Source organism: Quercus robur, chromosome 7 (assembly GCF_932294415.1).
Source record: "Quercus robur chromosome 7, dhQueRobu3.1, whole genome shotgun sequence".
In the NCBI taxonomy this organism is placed as follows: Eukaryota; Viridiplantae; Streptophyta; class Magnoliopsida; order Fagales; family Fagaceae; genus Quercus; species Quercus robur.
This window is the reverse complement of record NC_065540.1, coordinates 37,468,603-37,482,757: the sequence shown is the minus strand read 5'-3', so window position 1 is coordinate 37,482,757 and position 14,155 is coordinate 37,468,603. Positions and strand designations below refer to the sequence as shown.

Sequence of the window (14,155 nt, the reverse complement as noted above, 5' to 3'; positions counted from 1 at the left end):
AACCCTATAATTTTAACTGAGGCAATATCATTTGACCAATCGAAATCCACAAATACACCAAAATTTTCTCAAAACCCAGCATCCTAAAACTATCATTTCATAACTCAGAAAGAACTCAATTCAAATTGGCAAAAGTTTCTCAAAACTCACTAAACCAATGCATATATTCATTTTATTCATCGTAAAGTTTATTTTTATTTTATATTCTAAGATCTAATTTCTTTATAAGATCTGTGTTGGAATAAACATTTTATTGTCACATGTTTTGAGTTTCTAAAATTTCTTAGGAAGTAAAGTTTGGGAGATTTTGTGACAAGGCACAAATCAAAACCTGACAATATGTTCTTTTGCATGGGAATGCATGGGTGTGCTCTTATACAGGGAAAATTATTGTATATTCTAAGTACTATAAATGTGTACTCTTCCCTCTCACATGAATTGTAAATTCCACCATAAATTTAATTAGTGGGACTCATAATTATGTGAAATGGGGGAGTACACATTTATGATACTTTTACTCAATAAATAGCCCTTATACAGGACTAAGTGAAAAATACAAAAGCAATTACTATTAGATTTAAGGGTAAAAAAACCTTTATAGTAATGTCACTATTGTTCTCTAGAAACGAGTGATTTAGGCATTAACTCTTCTTATTAAAGGGGGGAAAATACGGCATTAACTCTCCACTCTCCTATGTGTCATCGTCTTCTTCCACTCATCCTCACTTGCATCTTTCTTTTTGCACTATGTACATTTAGGCCCACCATTGATTTTTTTATAATATTGTTTTAAAGTACTGGAAAATTTTAGAAATACATGGCCAAAGTCACAATTTTTTTAGAGAATGATTGTTGAGGTTGAGTATTTCTAAAGATAAAAAACACTCACGGCCAAAGTCAAGGGTGGAGCCATGAATTTTTATTTGGAGGGGCTAAGCACTAACATATTTATCAAGACAACCCCTCTCCACACACACATATATATACACACACACACACACACACACACTTTTTTATTATATACACACACCCAACAAAAAAAAGAATTTAGTATTTTCAATCAAAATTATGTTTCATAGCGATCTTTCATAGAATAAAATACATTTTTACCATTTCATAGTGAAATTCTCTAAAAGTTTCATTTTCAATACAAATTATCAAATTTTATACTAAAGTACGTAAAAATATTTCAATTGAACTAATGAAATTTTCAAAAACATAAATGATCCAAAACTTAGGAATAAGTTAGGCTTCAAAAATATTTGAAGCTATCTAACTCTAATCCATCATGTGGCAATTAAAGAGACATTTCATATGTAGTTTTAGTGATAAGAATTTTTTAATGAGTCAATAACTTGTTGAAAAAAATAGATCTAAACATGTTTGGTGTCAAATTTTATCAAGTATTTAATAGATATAAGAGCACATTTTACAATAAAAAATAAAATTGCGAAAAATAAAGTTATATCTCTATAACTATTATACCAAATATTTTTTTTAAGATCATTATTGGACTAATTCAAATATTTGGAAGAGCCAACTCTTATTTTTGAAGACTAAAATTTGAAAACATTAAAATAATTATATATATATGAAAATTCAAAATTTTAATGGCTTCGCCCTGGCCAAAGTCATTTAAAAAATTAGTGCAATAATAACGTTATCTCTCAGCCATGTCATCATCACCCACCATGGTCTTTAAAAGATCTTTAAAAAGATGGGCTCTCTTCAATCAATATATGCAAAGCATCATGGTTTATGGCAAAATAGACTAGTACTTTCGTGGCGTTATTTGTCTTTGGATAATCAGTAGCAACATTCCAAGGACCACTACCTTGGAGTTGAAGCTTAATGTCCTTCATGATATGGCCCAACAGTCTCCTCCAATGCTTGACACACTCCAAAATAACAATTTAATTGCTAAGCTCTACAGTGAAAGTCACAGCAAACCTAAGTAGCTAAAAATACAGCCAACATCTGTCTTGCTCCCTTATGAATTACGATTTGTTTGCACGAGAGCAAATAGATGATGTGAGAGAGGAAGAGAGCTAGGAAGAAGAGGAGGGTGGAGTAGTGTTTTATTCCCCTTTATTAAGAAGAGTTAATGCCTAATTGGGTAATTTCTAGAGAATATTAATAATATTACCATAAACGTTTTTTCACCCTTAAATCTAATAATAATCAATGGTCTAAAAAATGTATAACTCTTATGAAGTTATACCAAGTTTATACATACATACATACATACATACATATTTATTTATTTAATAGGGAGCAAAGTAAGAAAACTGGTTGCCCTAGTTCTAGGTAGTTTTCTTCTTCTTCGATCATCGTACATCCTTGGCATAACGGTTACTTCACAATTACAAAATTCTTGTGGGTTGGGGTGGGACAAAGATTGGAGTTTAAGTTTCTAGGAGGGAACTTCATACATATGTACACTTAAATTAAACTAGAGTAGACCTATATTGTATTAAAAAAAAAAAAAGTGGTCTTCTTCATCAACGGCTCTAGCATTTGTTCCTAAGTCACTCACAATTGGACTAACCAAAGATTAGACGAGCATGAAGCATAAAGGAATTGGTCCACGGATAAAGCATGAAGCTCAACCTATCATTCACAATGTATTGCTGCATGATTGAAGTCTCCAAAATCATGCAGCAATAATACAGATTTAAGCTAAAGCTTGTCAAGCAATAAAGTTTCTTAAGTAACTAGTATTTTTCTAAATTCTAAGAAGTGCAACGTATCTAATTCCAAAATAAATGATAACTACCTAATAACTCTTGCATATACACATGATGCAAGTAAGAAGAACCACAATTAAAATTAACTTCCCTTCAAAAAAAAAAAAATTAAAATTAACTTTTTAAAAAAAAATAATAATATAAACTTAGGTGCATAAATTTGCATATAAATATAATTGATACAACATTATAATACAATTAGGAAGCATAATATTAGAGTATTTAGAATATAAAGGAACTTAAACATCAAATTATAACAGAATTAAAAGGACACTAGGCAGGAAATTTGAGTACAATTAAAACCTAACTTGGATTCTTTGATGATCTGATGTTGTGGGTTTAAAAGTACAATTCTTAGATAAACAAGGGGAAAAATACTTTTAAGGGAATATTCTTTTCAGAGCATTTATTTAAAATTGCTATAAAACAGTAATCACCTAAAGTTATGATTAATTTTAAAAATAATATCATAATATAATATGAATGATTTAATATTTTTATATTATCATTGTTGTTGGTGCTTATTTTTATTTATTTATTCACTTCCTCAAATAAGAATAACAATAATGTTTTTTCAAAAAAAAAAAAAAAAACAATAATGTTGGCCAAGGACAACTAGGAGTCTAGGACTGATTGAATTAATCAAGTGAGTCTTTTATCAATAGGTCACCTAGATCAACGGCTGAGCCAAATTTCTTGCATGATACTCCGAATTGTCGTTTGGGTGTCAAGAAAAGTAGAAAACCACCGAACGTGGTATTCCTAGTACAAGTTGAAAAGGGTTGAATTTACGAGAAAATAAAAATACAAATAACACTTTCAAAACCCTATAAAAGCCCAATAGGTCAAGCGGCTTCATTGTCTCAACTCTCAACCAGTCTATTCTCTCTCTGTGTGTTTTTCTGTTTCTGTTACGTGAAAACAGTAGTATAACAGCGCAATGGAGAAGATACTTGGTGTTGCAGCCCAGGGCAGGCCAAAGACAAAGATTGTGTGCACTTTGGGACCATCATCACGGTCAGTGGACATGCTAGAGAAGCTTTTAAGGGCAGGGATGAATGTTGCTCGCTTCAACTTCTCTCATGGCACTCATGTTTACCATCAACGTACCCTTGATAATCTCAGGATTGCCATGCACAACACTGGCATTCCCTGTGCTGTCATGTTGGACACTAAGGTACATACATGACTACCACTATATACCTTTCTTATTTGTTCAACAATGTTTGTGTCTTTGAGTTTTTTATGGCTAAATCTTGCAGGGTTTTATTTATTGAAGCTTATACTCTTCTTAGTTCTTTAGTCTGTGTTTTGTGTGTGTTTGTGTCTTTGTTCCGGTCATCTCTTATCTTAAACTAGCGTTTAGGAATAGGTAATTTGGTGCTTGGTGCTAGGGTTGGATCTTTTTAATTTCTTGACGTAGATTGTGCTCAATAACGATGTCATGTAAAAGTAGGTTGGGTTTTATATTGGTTTTAGAATTGGGTTGTTAGCTAGAGTTCCTTCTTCTTGAACAAGAGACTTGAATTGAATTTCACCTATTCCAAAACCAATTGATACCTTGGCTTTTTTTGTGAGAAAGAGAAGCAGACCAAAAAAAAAAAGTGTTGGTTGTTACTTCTTGGCGAGTTATCTACTTTTCTGGTCTTTGGAGAGCAACTGTATGGGTTCTGAGAAAAACAAAGGGTTTGATTGTCCAAAAAAAAAAAAAATTCAATTTCAAAAAGCTTTCATAGATCTTGTCTTTTGGATCAAAATCATATATATTTTCTTATGAATCAAAATCATTAATTTTTCTAGATTAGTGAAACAAGATGCACTAGCAAATTTAATACCTGAAATTCAAATGAAAACCGATGTGGTACTAGTACCACTCAAATTTTATTTTGATAAAGATACATCATAGAGAGTTGCGCAGAAAAGCTCTTCAGGATTCTATAAACAAATTTTATTTGGTTCCACTTGAAAGTTCTCATTCTGCAACAAAAATTCCCCACCAATTTATTTGTGTTTGATGATGATGATTCCATATATTAGCTCCAGTCCCACTTCAATAAGTCATCAGTTTTTAGTGTTTTGAATGTTACTCTATTATAAGGATTTTGACTGATAAGTGATAATTGTATTTTGGAAATTACGAATTATGTAACAGGGGCCAGAGATTCGAACTGGGTTTCTAAAAGATTCAAAGCCCATTGAACTCCAGCAGGGTCAGGAGATTCTCATCACAACAGACTACAACATAAAGCGTGATGAAACTATGATCTCTATGAGCTATGAGAAGCTAGCTAAAGATTTGAAGCCACAAAGCGTTATTCTGTGCGCTGATGGGTCAATTAGTCTCACAGTTCTTGATTGTGACAAGGAATCGGGTTTGGTTAGGTGTCGTTGTGAAAACTCTGCAGTTCTTGGTGAAAAGAAGAATGTCAATCTCCCTGGGGTTGTTGTTGATCTCCCAACCTTAACAGACAAGGATGTAGATGATATACTGAACTGGGGAATTCCAAATAAGATTGACATGATTGCTTTGTCTTTCGTTCGAAAAGGTTCAGACCTTGTTGAGGTTCGGAAACTGCTGGGAAAGCATGCAAACAATATCCTTCTCATTTCAAAGGTATGTTATCCGATATGAAAGAACTTAGTACATATTAGGTTCTCCAATTAAATACAAACTCGTCTTCCCATATAATATTATGTCAATTGTTGAAGTTAGCAAAACAAAAAATTAGTTTTCTTTTATAATTGTCCCATGATTTTGTATAAGCTGGATGACTTCTTTTCTGGAGATTGATCATGTCTTCGACACACACACAGACACACACATATATAAGCTGAATTGCAAGTCTGGCATTGTTTGACAAAGACAAATACTTCAAGTAGGCATTTTTTGGTAGTTCTGAACTTTCTACTGACTAATTTTTGGCATTCTGGTAGGTTGAAAATCAAGAAGGGATTGATAATTTTGATGAAATTCTTGCAAACTCGGATGGATTCATGGTGGCAAGGGGTGACCTAGGAATGGAAATTCCAATTGAAAAGATATTCTGGGCTCAGAAAATGATGATCCAAAGCGCCAACACACAAGGAAAGCCGGTAATAACAGCCACTCAGATGCTGGAGTCCATGACCAAATCTCCCAGGCCTACGCGTGCTGAAGCCACTGATGTTGCCAATGCTGTTCTTGATGGAACTGACTGTGTGATGCTCAGTGGAGAAACTGCCGCTGGTGCCTATCCTGAAATTGCTGTTCAAACTATGGCCAAAATCTGTGCAGAAGCAGAGAATTTCATAAATTATGGAGACCTTTTTAAGAGAACAGTGGAAGCTGCACCAATGCTTATGAGTTCATTAGAGAATTTGGCTGCTTCAGCAGTGCACACAGCCCATTCAATGAAAGCAGCTCTGATTTTGGTCATTAGCAAGGGTGGAAACACAGCAAAGCTGGTAGCTAAGTACAGGCCAAGTGTGCCAATAATTTCTCTGGTGGTTCCACAGATAACAAGGGACGTAATTGACTTGTCATGGTCTGTTAATGCTCCACTAACACATAGCCTTATTTATAGGGGTCTGGTGCCTGATTTATGCCCAGAATTGGCAGACAAAGAAGCTATAGAATTGGCCATTCAAAATGCAAAGGGTCAGGCACTTTGCAAGACTGGAGACTCGGTTGTTGTGTTGCATGGACTTGACACTGATTCCATGATCAAGATCTGCACTGTTAAGTGATGTTTCGGAGGCAAGTCTGCAGGTTAAGGGTACTAAAATTTTGCAGCAGTAGAATTTCTATCCAAGTTTCTTTTTATTTTACTTCTGGTTATCTTTATTGTTGGGCATTTTATGGTTTTCCTTCCCTGTGTTAGAAAAACAGTTTGACATACATGGTAATTGAATTTCGGTGAGAACTTTAGAGATGAATTAATGTGTAACTGATTTCAAATGCAGTGTCACATAATTTTTGTCAATGCTATGAACCTTATTTTAAGTGCAATAAATATTTTCTTTGTGTAGGTGCATGCCATTCAAAAAATTTTTTTTTTTTTGAATTGATTAAATAACCAGGCTTGTATATTTGTGGTTATCTAGGTTATAACTTACATTTTCCTCTTTCAGCACAAAACCAGTGAGATTTAGGTGTCACTTGCAACAGGTGACATCCATCTCTTTCTAATGATCCTTTTTTGGGTTCTCAAGACTCATGAAAAGTTAACAAACACACAGGGAACCGAAAATATTTTTACCTCTTATAATCAATAGTCTAATCCTAAAACCCAAAATTTCCTCAAAGTATGAAGTTATACACATTCAATTGGCTTAAATCCTTCTAATTATAAAAAATTCCCAAATTTCAAAACCCTGGGTTATGAAATTTTGAAATTATTGAAAATATTTGAAAAACTTTAGGGAAAATTTACAAATTACACCATGTAAGTTTGATTTGATTTCAACTCATTATATTAATTTTTTATTTTTTATTTTTAATCTATATAGTCATTGTATCTAAACGGCACTGTTAGGTCCACCAAATCAACGTCATTTTGGACGTTGAAAATTACTGCACCAATGGTGAAATTGGATGGGACTATATGGAATGACTAAATTACAAAACATATAAAGTTAAACACTGAATAGAAAACATCTCAAAATTTGAGAGTGTAGTTTGTAGTTGGCTAAAGTGCAAACTAGACCACTAAAGTTTGAGGGTACTTAGATATTATATCTTGAAATTTTAGAGTTTAGATTTTACCCCCCTAAAGTTATAGTCCCCCCATTTATATTTTCTATTAAGACTGCGTTTGGCAATATTTAAAATATTTTTCGAGTGTAAGATATTTTTTAAAAAGGAAAATATTTTCAGGTGTTTGGTTGCATTCTAAAAAATGCTTTGAAAAATATTTTATGGTATTTGGTTGTGTTCTTGAAAATGCTCTAGAAAAGACATTTTTATTAGGTTTCTCACATTTCCTAAGATCCAAACAAATATTATTATAGAAAATCTCAATATATAAGCACAAAAAGAAACAAAAATCAAAACAAAAGAATCAAAATCTCATGACCGATTGTGAGAGAGAGAGACTGAGTGATAGAGAGAGATCGATTCATGGGTGACTTGGTAGTGGTGGCGGTAGTGGCGACATGGACATGGTGGGTCGATCTAAAGGTTACGGCTCAATTTAGGGGTGGGTCGCCCCCGGTGGTTCAATCTAGGAGTGGGTCGTTCACACAGTGGTCAAATCAACTCAAGAGTGGGTTGCTCACGGTGGTTCGATTGGCTCCAGGGTGAGTCATTCACTGGGTCGACATGGTGGTCCGATCCATTTTTTGGGGGCTCCTACTCCGTGCTCTCTCTCTCTCTCTCTCTCTCTCTCTCTCTCTCTCTCTCTCTCTCTCTCTCTCTCTCTCTCTCTCTCTCTCTCTCTCTCTCTCTCTCTCTCTCTCTCTCTCTCTCTCTCTCTCTCTCTCTCTCTCGGTTTGGGTAGAAGAGGAAATGGGTGTAAATGGTTTGAAGGTAAATTAGAAGCGTAATTTATTTTACATCTCAAGGGCTAATATTTTACAGTCAACAAAAAAGATTTTCTGTTTGACTGAGTTTTTTAGCCAACCCAAACACTTATCATGGTGTAAAATATTTTCCATATTTTTTTTACACCCGAAACAAACATAGCCTAAGTACTACATAAACTTAACGCATGTGTTTAGTGCGTCCAATAAGATGATGTCACATCATTTTCATTATGCCATGTGGCATCATTTTATTAGAAAAACTAAACACACGTAGCAAACTTATGTGGTCTTTTACGAAAAATGTGGACGAATGGGTTTTATTGATGCAAACGGGATATAACTTTAGATGTGTAGTTTGCACTCTAGCCATTGTAATTTAGCCAAATATTTATTATATTAAGGATGCTTTAATTGATCTTGACTCTAAAGTTTCTACCTGAATATTATTCCCTTAAGAAATTTGGGTTTGTGCTTACGTGCAAATGAGGCTAATATAAAAAGTTAACTAACATTATACAATAGGATTGTCTAAAATTTTAAAATTTTACTCATTGACCCCAATTTAATTACTAATTAAAATTTTAACATATCTATTGCATGGATAGAAGAATGGGCTGCTATGAAGTATAAACTCAGGGATTTGAGAACTTAAAATCTTTAATAATCTGTACCAGTATGAGAAATCTCTTTCAAATTTAACCTATCTTTGCAAAACTTCTCTTAGACTTCAAAATTGGAAAAAAGCAAGTTGACAGAACATATTGCCTAAAAGGATAGAAAGAACAAGAAAAAAAGGGTTATAAAATTGAGCCAATCGTAACTGGCATTGCTCAAGAATCTTATGATTTTTGGGGCCGAACCACATTGGGCCTCTATTTACAAGACTACATTTACTATCTTATATGCCCAAAAGCTCAATGGGTCATCTGAATGCTTAATTTGTTAGTGCTACCAACCTAACAGACACTTTAAACTGCTTTACACAAAATGTAGCTCATTAGTCATGGCCCAAGTCTATGAATATATAGGCATTTTTTGGATTTTTTTTTTAATCACTTATCACTCCTCACTCAATTTCCCTCACTTATCACTCATCACCCATCACCGATCACTCATCACTCATCACTCAATTTTTCACACCCGTTTGGCATCATCACCCAATTTCCATCACTCAATATTTTTCACACTATTTATGAGCCCCACACCTGTCACTTTGTCAGATTTTTTTTTTTTTTTTCAGTACCCAAACTCACCGAATCCATAAAAAAAAAAAAGAAAAAAAAAAAAAGAAGAAGAACTGAACCCAGAAATCAAAACCAGTGAAAGAACAACTGCACCCAAAAAAAAAAACCCCAGAAATCGAAACCAAAAAAAAAAAAAAAAAAAAGAAAGAAAGAAAGAACTGAACCCAGTGAAAGAAGAAGGAAAAACAAAAAAAAAAACAAAAAAACACAGCCAATGGAGACCAGTGAAAGAAGAAGAAAAAGAAAAGAAAAAAAGAACCCATCCAACGTGAAAGAAGAAGAAAAAAGAAAAGAAAAAAAGAACCCAGCCAACGTGAAAGAAGAAGAAAGAAAAAAGAAAAAGAAAGAAAGAAGAAAGCCAACGGAGACAGCACTGAAAGAAGAAAGAAAAGTGGAGAAGAAAGGAAAAAAAAAAGGTCAAAAGTTACAACTGTAGATCTCTCAATGTGTGTTTATTTATGGAAATGTCATTGAGTTATGAGTTATGGAAACTGAAAACACATCATTTTGTGTGTTTTCAGTTTTCATAACTCATAACTCAAAAATCATAGAATTGAGTGATAGAAACAGAGTTATCATTTACCAAACGGATATTGAGTTATAGGTCCTACCATTTTTGAGTTATGAGTTATGAAAACTGAGAATTGAGTTACCAAAATTAAAAATCCAAACAGGCAGATATATTTGAGAAGTCCATGAAATTTAAATACGAAATAAAGGTAGAAATGGCTTAACAAGTACACAAATGGATTTTAAGGAGCTGACATGTCAGCTAGACACAACAAACAGATCAGGACGGTGGGTCGACGTACATTTTTTCATATATATATATATATATATATATTTTTTTTTTTTGAAAACATGTATTTGAAAAGTTTTACCACAAATTGTTTAGTGCAAAATGCATTAATTTAAATTCACCTATGTCAAGAAAAATGTCTTGGCCTTGTATCTGAAAGAGACCAATATTGCATTAATCTTTTTTAATAATAACATTGCATTATTAATATAAATAAATTCTAAAATGGGAAATAATCATAATAATAATAATAGTAATAATAACTTTTTTTTAGAAGAGAACAATAATAATTAAACATATCACATACCATAATTAGTGGAATATAAAATGAAACACAAAAAAGTGATAACGGAAAATTTATATTCATTATAATTGGTATACACATGTAAAAATAATGTTATTCAATCATAACTTACAACACTAATAAATTATGAAAAGAAAAATGTCTGTATGTTATCATACAACTTCACTATTTTATTTATTCTTATATTTGAAGATAAATGTTTTTTTTTTTTTTTGGGTACTTTTTATATGTCACTATTTCTCTTGCTCATTTCTTGTACACCTTAGAAAAATTAAATCTATTTCACATGACAAGAACTGTTCATGATTTCAAGAATTCTAACCCTACCCGATCCAAGATTTTTGGATCCAATATATAATGTATATAGTTTCCACCAATATCACAATTTTTTAATAATTAATTTTGGAAAAAAAAAAAAAAAAACATATAACATCTAATTAATCTACAATATAAGTGATGCGTTTGAGATAACAAAATAATGCTTCTTTCTTTTCCTATCTATACATAAAATTTTCAATCAAAAAATCCCCTTAACTTTTTATAGGATAAATGGTTAAAATAAGATAGGCCAAACTTACATGATAAATGATAACACTATTGCATGATAGAAAGGAAAATCATTACATGATTTCAACCAATTGTTGGAAACAGGTTTAAGAAATAATTAGATTAATTAAAAAAAGAAGCTTAATTACAAGTTACACCCTCTAAGTTTTTTTTTTTTTTTTTTTTTTTTTTCATCCCTAAAGTTTTGATTTTTTTTTTTTTTTTCCTTCTAATTTGGTGCCTCAACTTTTATATTTATTTATTTGCAGAGTCAAGGCGGGCAAGAGAGGGGCAAGTCCCCCCCACCCCCTTAAAAATCTTTTAAATTCTTACCAATGAAGAGCAAGTAAAGGTCTTGACCCTCTTAACATGAGAAATTTTTTTTTTTAAGAAAGCATTTCTAGTATAACCAAACTGGCGGGGAAAAAGCCAAAAACCTATCCTCATACAGTCCTTTACTTTTTTTGTTTTTTTTTTTTTTTAATGCCAAATAAACATATATTCATAAAAGGAGAGTACCAAATATAGCCAGTTAACTTACATATGGTCTGGATTTAGTCTACAGTGGTGAACATGGAAACTAGTGGTCAAAGTAGATAGTTTTATTACATGTGAGACCACTGTTTTTTTTGCGTGCCGTGAGACCACTGTTTTGGGTACAAAAATGGAGTGCATGACCAATCCTTGTTGTTGCAGTTGATTAAGGTCAAATGTGAAGGTTTGTTCCTGCCACGAGGGAGTTCATAGGTGATTGCAAACATGCTCTAATCTTCTGCTATTGCTAGGAGTTAGTATTCTGCTGAATCCTAATTCTTTGGCCTTGAGGATGGCCTCAACTAGAGCATCCTGGACTGCAAGGTAGTAAAGTTTCCTTCGACAACTAGCTCCTCCTTTGAGGAGAGTTCTCCCATCCAGCTTTATAGCTTCATATGCATAGCCACTTCTTTTGGATCTTCTATTCTTGTAAGCTGCCACCTTGATAAGAATTTGCCAGTCATGGTGAGTAAGAAGTTACGATGGTTGATGTCTAGAGTTGTGATCCTGCTTTTGATTTTCTTGGGAGGCTTCTTGGTAACTGCAAATGAGAGTTTAAGAGGTGAGGATAACTTCCATAGGGTTAGGTAGTTTCCCTTGGTGTAGAACTAGATTTCTGTGGTTCCACATTGACCAAAAAATGGTAAAGAGGGATTGTAGAAAACTCACCTTGTTTTGTTGCATGAATTTGTTTGCAATGATACAATCTACTATCCATTGCTTAGCTGAAATCTGATTTAGATCAGAGGTTCTAATTTCCAAGATAAAACCATGCCAAACAACTCTTGCAAAGGGACAATGAAAGAAAAGATGAGTGATTGTTTCTTCTACCTCATTACACATAAGACATTAGTTAGTAGCTGAGATTCCTCTGCTATTTAAGATTACAAAAATAGGAATATTGTCATATAAAATTTTCCAAATGAAAGTGATTATTTTCAGAGGTAGCTTGACTTTCCAAATCAGCTTCCAAACTACTTGAGGGATATTAGAGATTCTCTGATTTAGCAAGTGAGTGGAAAATATATATATATATATATATATATATAATAATTAATTTTTTTTTATTTGTTTACCCTTAAAAAAAAAAAAATAGGAACACCCTCAATCAAAATTAGGAACCCTCAAATAAACCAAAAAAAAAAATTATTTGTTCTACTTTCAAGCAGCCAAAAAAAAAAAAAAAAAAGCCCCAAAAAAAATTTGAACTAAAATCTAAAAAAAAAAAAAATTGTAACAGAGCAAGCCCATCAGGAAAAAAAGCCCAATATCAATCAGTAAAGCAAACCCAATCTAAAGAAAAAAACAAAGCAAACCCAACAGATTACAATAGCAAACCCACAGATTCTCATAAAAAAATTAAAAAAAAAAAAAAAAAAAAAAAAAACCAAATCCCAATATACTGATCAGATTCTCAGAAACCAACGAACGGTGCTTGAAAGAAAAAAAGAGTCCTAACCTAAAGTCTAAAGAAAAAAACCTAACCCATAAACCTAATATATTGAGCTCCAGAACGACAGAACCAACGGATCGAAGAAGGAGATCGCCAGATCGGAGAAGGAGATCGGAGATCGGATCGGTCTTCCTCACCTCGATGTGCTGCCCGAGTCCCAATGGCGCTGCCCCTCAGCCTTAGGCCTCCCTGCTCCCTCAACCTCAAGTATTTCATCTCTATCTCAATCTCTCTCTCTTCATTCTTAGACTTCTTAGTCTCTCTCTCTCTGTCTCAGTCTCTCAGTCTCTCGCTCTCTCTTCATCTCAATTTCTCTTTATTAATATTTACCCTGTTTTAATGTTTTTGGCTTTATCCGGTGTTGGTGTTTTTTTTTTTTGGCTGAATTATCCAGTGTTGGTGATGGACTGATGGTCTTTTTATTAATATTTACCCTGTTTTTGGCTTTATCCAGTGTTGGTGTTTTTTTTTTTTTTTTTTTGGCTGAATTATCCGGTGTTGGTGATAGATTGATGGTGTAAGGTGTTGGTGAGATTATTAATTGTCTTTTAGTGTTGGTGTTGGTGTCTTTTGGTTAGATACAATAAATTGGCTTTATCTGATTGACTCTAGTCTTGTGATTGGGGCCATGGAGCATTGGGGCAGGTTAGTGCAAGTGTGTTGTGTGCTAGTGCTAGTGTGCAACTAATAATTAATAAATATGGTTGTGTGCAACTAATAATAATTAGTTCAACTAATGGTCATAAAATATATAATGAATCACTCTTTTTTAGACTTGGACTTAAGCTATACGGCCTACAAATTTTTGTGTTGCACAATTTATTGACTTTTTTTTTTTTTTTGTTAAGTAATAGTGTGATATTCCAAGTATCAAACAACCATGGTAATTAGTTAAACTAATTAATTTTGTTTGTTTGGGATATTAATCAACCAATAATTAATTGGGGAAAGCAACTAATAAACAATAATTAATAATTTAATTAACCAATACATTATAAAAGACAAATAAATTAAATTATATTAGGC

General features: G+C 32.9%; 1 protein-coding gene across 1 annotated transcript; it reads left to right on the top strand.

Moving 5' to 3' along the window:
* Window positions 1-3,634: 3,634 nt before the first annotated feature.
* LOC126690910 (pyruvate kinase, cytosolic isozyme-like) lies at window positions 3,635-6,678 on the top strand. The gene is made up of 3 exons (XM_050386022.1): window positions 3,635-3,924; window positions 4,900-5,361; window positions 5,682-6,678. Exons 1-3 carry the CDS (start codon window positions 3,688-3,690, stop codon window positions 6,471-6,473), a joined length of 1,491 nt encoding a protein of 496 aa, XP_050241979.1. The 5' UTR covers window positions 3,635-3,687; the 3' UTR covers window positions 6,474-6,678.
* The last annotated feature ends 7,477 nt before the right edge of the window (window positions 6,679-14,155 follow it).

Bases quoted from the DNA above. Each gene is read 5' to 3' on its own strand.
- LOC126690910 (XM_050386022.1), top strand. From the start codon at position 3,688: ATGGAGAAGATACTTGGTGTTGCAGCCCAGGGCAGGCCAAAGACAAAG. The intron at 3,925-4,899 runs GTACATACATGA...ATTATGTAACAG, and splicing joins CTGTCATGTTGGACACTAAG to GGGCCAGAGATTCGAACTGG. The intron at 5,362-5,681 runs GTATGTTATCCG...GCATTCTGGTAG, and splicing joins ATATCCTTCTCATTTCAAAG to GTTGAAAATCAAGAAGGGAT.